The 10,754-nt window shown below is 37.0% G+C and overlaps 1 protein-coding gene across 1 annotated transcript; it reads right to left on the bottom strand.

The window, feature by feature from the left end:
- Window positions 1-8,465: 8,465 nt before the first annotated feature.
- LOC130469704 (uncharacterized) lies at window positions 8,466-9,917 on the bottom strand. Its single transcript, XM_056839136.1, has 2 exons — window positions 8,706-9,917; window positions 8,466-8,600 (listed from the first exon to the last, which is right to left on the bottom strand). Exons 1-2 carry the CDS (start codon window positions 9,915-9,917, stop codon window positions 8,466-8,468), a joined length of 1,347 nt encoding a protein of 448 aa, XP_056695114.1.
- Window positions 9,918-10,754: the final 837 nt, after the last annotated feature.

Raw genomic sequence — 10,754 nt, 5'->3', positions numbered from 1 at the left:
CGTTTCCGGAATTATTTTCCGATTTCGATAATATTTCCGATTCTGACAATATTTCCGTTTCCGGGAATATTTCCGATTTCGGCAATAATTCCATTTCCGATAATATTTTCCGATACGTACCATGTTTCCGTTTCCGACAACATCTACGACTTGGATAATATTTATATTTCCGATACGATCTATATTTCCGTTTCCGGCAATATCATTGTTTCCGGAGTATTCATTTCTTGCTTTTGACGATCTCAGCTCCCACTGAAACCAAGATCCGACGATTCCGAATATCCATAGATGGAGTATTTAATGCCATTAAATACTTGATCCGTTTACGTACTATTTGCGTGACCCTACGGGTTCAGTCAAGAGTAAGCTGCAGATTAATATCATTAATTCCACTTGAACTTAAGCGGCCTCTAGCTAGGCATTCAGCTCACTTGATCTCACTGAATTATTAACTTGTTAATTAATACTGAACCGCATTTATTAGACTTTACATTAAATGCATACTTGGACCAAGGGCATTATTTCCTTCATTTACTTTACCCGTTCGAAGCTACTTTTTATTAAACTGTGAGTCAAGAGTCGTGTCAAATGTCGAGTCTTGTCTCCATGTTTACTTGTTTATTATATGGCTTTTGCATGTGGATTATTTAATTTGTCGAGTGAAGCATGTTAGGATAGAATGTTATTCTAGCTTGTTCGTACTCAGCTTTTGCTGACTTCGTGCTTTATGACTTCTGGTCATGGCCTTCGCCTTAATGACCCTATGATGATCCATCATTGCATTTGCGTTGTTGGGGAGTAGATTTTTAATAAAGCAGGTTTGTAGAGATAACTTGAGGGAGAAATTATCATGGGATTCGTGTTGAGAGTTTAATCTTCTGTATTTTATAAACTCTTTATTTTATTTAAAGTCATGACTACTACTTTCAGTTAATGGATTTCAAATGCTTTAATACTTTGGATTTGGGCCTCAGTGGTTCCAACTTGTTTTAATAACCATTAACTTTTTATTTAATGTGTTTGGAAGTTAGTTAACTCCGCTGCGTAGTTCTGGTCAATAGCCTTAGCCGTTATCACGGTGGCGGTAATATCTTGGTAATTCCTGTGTTTTAAGTCGGAAAATGTTTTATAAAAAGCAAGGAATTATTAGGGTGTTACACTATTGCTGCTCCTCCCACCTCTAATGTGAATTCTGAATTGGAGCCAAGGAGGAGCAAGAGGGCAAGAAAGGGAACCAGTTATGGTGATAATTTTATTACTGCTTTCTTAACTGAACCTTACTTGATTGATGATGACTTTGTTTATGTCTTTATTTTGGAAGATGATCCTAGGACCTATGAAGAGGCTATGAAATCTGTTGATGCAATGTTTTGGAAAGAGGCAATAGATAGCGAACTTCAGTCAATCCTAAGTAACAATACTTTGGAGTTGGTTGATTTGCCTAGGGGTTGCAAGCCCATTACTTGTAAATGGATCTTTATGAAAAAATTGAAATACACTGGATCCATTTACAAGTATAAGGCTAGAATTGTGGTAAGGGGATTCACCCAAAGGCATGGTATTGATTATTTTGATATTTACTCTCCTGTCACTAAAATTGCTACTATTAGAACTTTAATTGCTCTTGCTTGCATTCATGATCTTGTTGTGCATCAAATGGATGTTAAAACTGTATTTTTAAATGGTGATTTGGATGAGGAAATTTACATGGTTCAACCAGAAGGGTTTGTTGTTCCTGGTCAAGAGAATAAGGTTTGTAAATTAGTCAAGTCTTTGTATGGGCTTAAGCAAGCTCCAAAGCAATGGCATGACAAATTTGACAAGACTATGACAGGTAATGGGTTCCATGTAAATGAAGGTGATTCTTGTGTTTACTCTAAGCATGATTCTGATGGTTGTGTGATTATTTGTCTTTATGTGGATGATATGTTAATTTTTTTGACTAACTTGGATCGAGTAAATGAGATAAAAAGTTTTCTAAGTTCTAAATTTGAAATGAAAGATATGGGTGAGGCAGATGTGATTTTAGGAGTGAAAATCAAGAGAACTCCAAATGGCATTTGTGTTAGCCAAGCTCACTATGTTGAAAAATTACTTAAAAAGTTTAACTCTTTTGACGTCGATCCAGTTAGACTCCCTATGATCCAAGCATCCACTTAAAGAAAAATAATGGTGATCCTGCTAGCCAATCTGAATATGCTAAGATTATTGGTAGTGTTATGTTTCTGATGAACTACACTAGACCTGACATTGCTTATTCTGTGAGTAGATTGAGCAGGTACACTCATAACCCAAGTCATGAACATTGGGATGCTTTGAAGAGATTGCTTAGGTACCTTAAGGGTACCATGGATTAGAGTTTGCACTACTCCAAGTTTCCAGGAGCTTTGGAAGGCTATTGTGATGCCAACTGGGTTTCTGGCAATGATGAAATCAACTCTACCAGTGTTTATGTTTTCACCCTAAGGGGTGGAGCTGTGTCTTGGAAATCTTGTAAACAATCTTGTACTGCTATATCTACTATAGAATCTGAGTTTATTGCTCTTGAATTGGCAGGTCATGAGGCAGAATGGTTGAGAAATGTGCTTGCAGATATTCCGCTGTGGGGGAAGCCAGCTCCTTCAGTTGCACTTCATTGTGATTCGCAAGCGGCTATTACTGTGGAAAACAACCATGCCTACAATGGGAAGAAAAGGCACATTCGTTTGAGGCACAAGGACGTCAAAGAATTGTTGTCAAGTGGGGTGATATCACTAGACTATGTAAAGTCTGAAATGAACATTGCGGATCCGTTAACGAAAGGCCTATGTAGAAAACTAGTTTTGGAAACATCGGAAGGTATGGGCTTGAAGCCCATTGAATGAATTGTAAAATAACGAACTCCTACTCACAGAGTTCAAAGGACGACATTATGTTATAATTCGGAAGCACAAATTTTATTTTTTGTCCATCCCCTAGATGTTATAATGTGCTTGCTACAATCGAAAAGAGGTTGAGCATACGGCTCTTAATGAACCCATACTATATGTTTGGTGGTGTGAAGGTAGCTCACACTTGATGGGATTCACCTACGTAGGTGTGGAAGTGTGGCCCCTTCCTATGAGAATTGCGATGTGGGCTATTCTCTAGAGCACCTATGAGCATATCCAGGTCGGACGTATGGCCAGTATAAGGCGTCACTTTATTCGCGAAGTCAGAATATCATACATATTCAGTTGCGTACTTTAAGTGACGGGTTTCTAACTTCCTATCAAGTTCAATACGAAAGTCACTTGGTAGGAAAGAGATCATAGCTTAAATGTCACTAAGTGTTAATTCAAGTCGAAAGACATTGACACCTATTCAATTGTTTTGTTTTGCCCAAAACCAATATCCTTCTCTTTCTTCTTTCTTTTCCGCATATTCGAACCTGTGAGGGATTGTTCGAAGTTCTCATTGGGAAACACAAAGGAAAAAGAGAGTGAAAAATAAGAGAGTGGGCCTTGGGCCTTAGTACTTGGGAATGCGATTCGCGGGCGTGGGGTGGGTTTTGTGGGTTAACCCTATTCTTTTTGGTAACTGGACCGTTTTGGTTAAGTCATTGTTACCGGAATCTGTATGGATTACGTAACCGTTGGATTAATTACCATTAATTACGTCCGTTACAATATTCAATGTTTCTGAACGTTTTTTTGTTGTTGCAATGTTCATTCTCTCAGCCGTTTTTGTCTGTTGGGTTGATTTTCCTTCTGATTACTTAAATCAGAATTTCAGATTCCTTGAAACACACAAAAAATCATTCACACAAAAAACAAAAACACATTCTTTCTCTCACAAAAAATTGCTCTCGATTTTGGACATATGTTCTGACCCATCCGTCTTTGTGAGTGCACACAACATCGGAGTTGCGCTAATCCTGGAGGGCGATTGCATTCTGTTCTACTGCACCGGGAGGTAGCGCGGAATCGTCTTTTAGGACAGTGGGTGTCCACGACGCAACAATTGTTCTTCGTTCAGTTCATCGAATCAGATAAGTTTGTTCTAATTTTTGGTTTAATCTCAACACTTTTAACAACCTAGATTGTAATTGACAACTTTTTTAGCAAAACACAAGCCGCACACGGCACGCCGTTGCCGGTTAAAATCGTCATTCTCCTTATCGATTTGCTACCTGTGTTGCAGGTGTACGTTGAAACTGGAAAAAAGGAGGAGTACAAGAACATAAATTGGACACAGATTCAAGAGAAGCTAGATAAATGTAGCAGCAATAGTAACTAGGAATGAGTTGGGTTCTTCAACAACCAAGAATTGCAGCGTCAGGAATCGTTGGGGGTTATCAGCATTACATGTTGAAGCAATGGCTTGTTTAAGTGCACTTCAGTGGGCAAAAGATGCTTCCCAGGCTAATATAGTTGTGTATACTGACTCAGCTATCTTGGTCTCGTTTTTGCAGAGACATGTCATTCCAGATATTAGTGTTAAATGGACAGTGCAGGCCATTTTTGAATTAGGTAAAAAATTTAGGAGTTGTGTGATCAACAAGGTCTATCGTGATCAAGTTCATTCGGCGCATGTTCTGGCAACAACAGCAGCAAAGGATGGACTACATTTCGTTATTCCTTTTGATGTTAGGTCTATGTTTAATTAGTTTTTCTTTTCATGTATCTTTATCCTATGTCAAAAAAAAGGATCCAATAACGGGATGCTTCGCTTCTGCAGAAATTTACCGAAACAACAACACCGCAGTTGTTGTTGCACATTTCAACTAGCTTGTGAGTTGTGACTAAGTTCGCTGCCCGTGACATGCAGTAACTAAATTTGATGTTGAATCATCGTACGTTATAAAGAGTACGCAATAAAATAAAATAATAAGCGTCCTTAATCGTACCGCATATTTTTAATGCTACAACAGTGTGTATAACTTGTGATATGTTTTTTTATGTAATCTAACACTATATATCTATACAACATTTAGAATTTTCAAGAGTATATGATGTTAATAAGCTTGTAATGTCACAAATTATTTTTGCGACAAAATCTGTTGGACAGTCCGCTATTGTAACAATAATTGTGCAGTCACAACTTTAGAAGTTAGACTGGCACGCATAGGATTAAACCCATCTAACAAAATTGGAAGCTTTTGCCAGCTAAGGTTATTGCAGCATGTTTGTTAGTCCCATGTACACCTGTCAAAAGTCGACCCGATTCAAAAATATATGGTTTTGAATAAGATTTTGTGACCCTTAACCCGATTCGAACCCGAGCAACGCGAAAAGTATTGGGTCAAAATCCGACTGAATCCTTTTTGACCTGACCGATTGAAAATTATTGTATTTATAGTAATAAATGAGATTATGAGGAACTTTAAGCATAGTAAACACGTTATTGTTACTATTGTTGGGTGTAATATGATTTTAATTTAAATTATACGTCATTTTATAGTTGAATTGACTAAATATAAACATGTGTAGGAAAATTTGTTAATTTGTGCCCATATTTTGTATATTTATTATTTAAATTAATGAAAATACAATATGCGTTTCAAAATCACTCAACCCGCTGGGTCGACCAGGACCCGAAAGTTCTGGGTCTTGAGAAAATATTTGTAAACCCGAACCTGAAAGTGATCGACTCGAAATAACCTGAACCCGAAAAATAATTTTTGACAAACCGACCCGTTTGACACATCTAGTAGTACACTAGTATAAATACATACTCTATATAAGGAGTACGTATTATTATAGGCTTATACTACCTCCATTCCATTTCATGATCTTTAGACTTTCCGTTTTAGCCCGTTTCGTAATGTTATTTACACTTTACTTTATTCTATTTTTGGACATGAAAATTTACTACCTTATCCTTTTTACCCCACAATGTTTATAATTTTCCACTTACTTTCTGTTACTTTATTCAGTTTTTTCTTACATCACCCTTCTTTTTACACATTTCTCTTACTTTATCCATATTTTATTCTATTCAACCAAATTTTCTACTTTTATCTTAATATTTATACAAACAGTAACTATAAAGATCTTTGTCAAACAGAGATAATAAATTTCATCTAAGATATCTCTCTCTGTCATGGCGTGTTGTTAGAATGTTTTTTTTTTTTGGCAGAAAGTACAAACAGAAAATAAAAACACAGCAAAGCTAACAACTTCTACTAAAATTAACAGCTAAAGCTCTTGCATTCTTCACTTGCTCCTTACTGCATTTCTTGACCACACAGCCATCCAGCTTATCAGCTAAACTTTTAAATTCTCCGCACAATGTGATCAGCCCAAATCTGCACGCAGGGTAGTTTTTAATGGCCTCCACAATCCCAGTGCAACTTGTATGGATTCTAGCACATCTTATATGAAGGGACAAAACATGTTCAATGGCCAGAAGTGCAGTCTTCATCACAGTATGGCAGTTGTCCATAGCTTCCACCCTTTGAACTTTCTTGAAGACTTCTCTATTATTTTCCATAACAATCCAGCTTGCTATCGCAATAACATATCATTTCTTCTTCACTTGTTTCCAATAACCTGCAATAAAGAGATCAAAAGGAGGAGCAGTAAAAATAATTCTAAGCACAACCATACTATTCACTTGTCCTTGATCCACATCATAGTTTCTTCTTTCCTTATTCAAAGATTGCTTCATTTTGCTGGATTGCATTGCCTGTCTGTTGTAACTGATGACGTAGTGCATGATGCTTGATGGGTTGAATCCAACTTTTCTGAACGTAACTTCATTCCTGTGCAGCCAAATAGCCCAGAGCACAGCAACAAACAATCTAGCTCGCGGGCTATCATGTACATCTTCCTTCCAGAAATAAGATAGAAAGTTTGGTATCCAATCTCTAACATCCAAATGCTGACTATTGTGAGTAATAATCCCCAGTGGAGAAGTCTTCCAAATGAGATCAGCAACAAAACAATCCCTGAACAAGTGAGTCTCATTCTCTTCATGTCTTTTACATAAACAACAATCAGTATCAACATCAATGCCTCTTTTACGTAACCTATTCTTCATAGCAAGTGCCCTATGCATAATTTTCCAAATAAATACTTTCCACTTGGGCAGCAGATCGCTTTTCCATAATCTCTTCCAAATACCAACTCCACATTCCAAATTTTGATTAGAGACGTCCATAAGGAAGAGATTATAAACAGAAGAAACTATAGAACGCCCATTTGCATTTTTAACCCAATGGTACTGATCTTCACAGTCCGCTTGAGGAATATGCATAGACAGAATTTCCTTTGCTGTTTCTGGCATAAAACTTTTCCATATTATCCTTGCATTCCACTTCTTCTCATACCAGAAAAAAGATCATTCACCCTTGCTATCTTATTCCGTTCTAGATCACTTTGATCTCTAATCTCCACTTTCTTTGAGGGGAGCCAATCAGGCTGATTAATCTTGGTATTACCCTTATAAATAACTTTTCCAAAACCCTTACCTGCCTCATACACACTTTTACACAGACCCCTATATCCCCACGTAGCTTTATAATGAATATCAGAGTTCAAACCAGCTTCAACAGGAGATTTTTTATAAACAGATTGATACATCTTGGAGATTAGCAAATCTGGATTGTTGTGTATTCGAACAGCTTGCTTGACTAAAAGGGCTTTGTTAAACTTTTCTAAATTATGAATCCCTATTCCTCCCATTCCTTTAGGAAGCTCTAAAACTGTTCTTTTTGTCCAGCATATACCCTTCACATCTGAAGAACCCTTCCACCAGAATCTCAGAAGTTTGGAATCAATCATGTCTGTTATTTTCTTTGGAACCCGAAAAACTGCCAAGATATTAGAGCAAAGGGCTGCTAGAATTGAATTAATAAAAATCAATCTACCAGCTTGAGAAAGACACAGGTGTTTCCATGAGAGAATTTTCTTTTGCACTTTATCAACCAAAGGTTGAAAGGACTTCACTGACCTCCCATCAATTTTCACATCACAAGCTAAATATCTTCCTAGCTTTTCAGAACAAGGAGTACCCAAAATCTGTTTAAGTTCATTTTTCACATCTGCAGGAGTATTAGGACTAAAAATAACACTGGATTTGTCAAAATTAATAGCCTCCCCCGAAATATTACAAAACAAATCAATTGTTTCCCTTACCTTCTTGCAGGAATCCTCATTAGCTTTGAAACAAAATAATGAGTCGTCAGCAAAGAAGAGATGTGAGATAGAAGGAGAAGCTCTTGAAACTTTTATACCCTTTACCTGCCCATCTCTCTCCAGCTTCAGCATCATTTTAGATAGCACTTCCATCACAAGGATAAAAATGTATGGAGAAACTGGATCCCCCTGCCTCAAACCACATTTAGGCTTAAAAGGTTCACTTGGCTCATTGTTCACAAGGATTGAGTAAGAAACTGTGGTGATACATTGCATTATCCAGTGTCTCCATTTTGGTGGAAAATTCATACTATCTAGCATCCAAGCAACAAACTCCCACTAACTCTGTCATAGGCTTTATTCATGTCAACTATAAGAATAGCAAATCTTTCTAACCCCTTTTTCCTTCTCTTTATATAACATTACTTCATGAGCCAGTAGACAATTGTCTCCCATATACCTCTTTGGCACAAAAGCATTTTGGAACGGACCAACCATATCCTACATAATGGGTTTGAGCCTATTTGTAATGCATTTTGATATGACTTTGTAAATAATATTACATAGACTAATAGGACGGAATTGGTTTGCCTTTTCTGGACTAACTGTTTTTGGTATTAGGGTTATTAGTGTTCTATTCCATTCCTTTAACAGATATCCAGTTTTGAAGAAAGGAAGAACAGCTTGAGTAACCTCCTTACCCACTATATCCCATTCTTTTTTATCAAACATAGCAGGAATACCATCAGGTCTTGGAGCTTTAAGACCACCCATTTGAAAGATTGCTTGCTTAAACTCTCCTTCAGAAATATCATAATTCAAGTTCCTTATTTTACTTTCACTTAACTTCGGAATTAACCTCTTAATTTCATCAGGGAAAGCCACTAGAGGAACTCCTTCCTCATCCACCTTGAAGAGATTTCTAAAATGGTCGCAAATAGAGTTTTTGATCACCTCTGGTTCTGAAGTCCAGTTCCCATTATTGTCTTGGAGTAACCTGATTTCATTTCGTGTCTTTCTTTGTTTAGCACATCGGAAAAAGAATGCAGTATTACTATCTCCCAGGGCAACCCACTTCCCTTTTGCTCTTTGCCTCCAATAATCAAGTTTGATCAATGCACTTCGTAGACCATCTTCTCGAATTTCCTTTGCCTGCTTCATGTCTTCATCCATCTTAATCTGTTTTTGCGATTTGTCACAATTTTCTATGATATCATCCCAAATTATATTATTATCCTTTTGGAAATTCTTACACCATTTGAGTAGATCATACCTTACTTGTTGTAGCTTTCTTGACCATCTAAACATAGGGGAACCTTCTATGTGCCTTCTCCAAGCATCTGCAATAATCCCTTTTGGTTGTTCCATACTCAAGCACCAACTATCAATCTTACATAGCCTCTTCTTCTTTCTCCTTTCAGAATTAGTGTCCAGAATAATGGGAGAATGATCAGAAACAAGAATTGGAAGGTTTATGATATTAGCTTCTGGGTATAAGTTGTGCCAACCCTCCCTAGCATATCCTCTGTCAAGCCTTTCATAAATACAATCATTTTCCCCCCTGTTATTGCTCCAGGTATAATTTAAACCATGAAAGGGTATTTCAAGTAATTGCCATTTATTTCTCCAATTCATGAAGTCTTCCTTCCCTGGTATATTTAATGAGCCCCCCACTTTTTGATTATGATATTCTACTTGATTAAAATCTGTTAACAACACCACTTTATCATTTTTATTGCTCAATATTTCCCCTATCAACTGCCAAACCGTATTTCTACATTCACATACGGCGATCCATACACCAAAATTAATTCCCATTCATTCAGAATATTACCAATTACATCCGCCTATTTACAAAATATGACATTAGTGGAATTTTCTAATACTGAGATTTTCATAAAAGGACACCAAAATATTGCTAAACCACCAGCATACTTAGATGCTTCTACATAATCATAATTACCAAAATTTAGCAACCTAGCTACCTTGCCAATAGTAACAGAGTCAGCCTTAGTTTCCATTAGAAAAAGCGCATCAATTGAAAATTTTCGGATGATCCATTTCAGAAATGGAATTGTAGGGTCATCCGATGAGTTTAATGAAGGAAATAATGCCCTTGGTCCAAGTATGCATTCAATGTTAAGTCTAATAAATGCGGTTCAGTATTAATTAACAAGTTAATAATTCAGTGAGATCAAGTGAGCTGAATGCCTAGCTAGAGGCCGCTTCAGTTCAAGTGGAATTAATGATATTAATCCACAACTTACTCTTGAATGAACCCGTAGGGTCACACAAATAGTACGTAAACGGATCAAGTATTTAATGGCATTAAATACTCCATCTATGGATATTCGGAATCGACGGATCTTGGTTTCAGTGGGAGCTGAGATCGTCACAGGCAAGAAATGAATACTCCGGAAACGATGATATTGCCGGAAACGGAAATATGGATCGTATCGGAAATATAAATATTATCCAAGTCGTAGATGTTGCCGGAAACGGAAACATGGTACGTATCGGAAAATATTATTGAAAATGGAAATATTGCCGGAATCGGAAATATTGCCGGAAACGGAAATATTGTCAGAATCGGAAATATTATCGGAATCGGAAAATAGTTCCGGAAACGGAAATATTAAATATTTGTTCGAAACG

Source organism: Spinacia oleracea, chromosome 3, assembly GCF_020520425.1.
Source record: "Spinacia oleracea cultivar Varoflay chromosome 3, BTI_SOV_V1, whole genome shotgun sequence".
NCBI lineage: Eukaryota > Viridiplantae > Streptophyta > Magnoliopsida > Caryophyllales > Amaranthaceae > Spinacia > Spinacia oleracea.
Note: the sequence above shows the minus strand (reverse complement) of the source record. Positions and strands in the feature narration are given on the sequence as shown.

Bases quoted from the DNA above. Each gene is read 5' to 3' on its own strand.
- LOC130469704 (XM_056839136.1), bottom strand. From the start codon at position 9,917: ATGGGAATTAATTTTGGTGTATGGATCGCCGTATGTGAATGTAGAAAT. The intron at 8,601-8,705 runs GTTAGTCCAGAA...CCCATTATGTAG, and splicing joins TAACCCTAATACCAAAAACA to GATATGGTTGGTCCGTTCCA.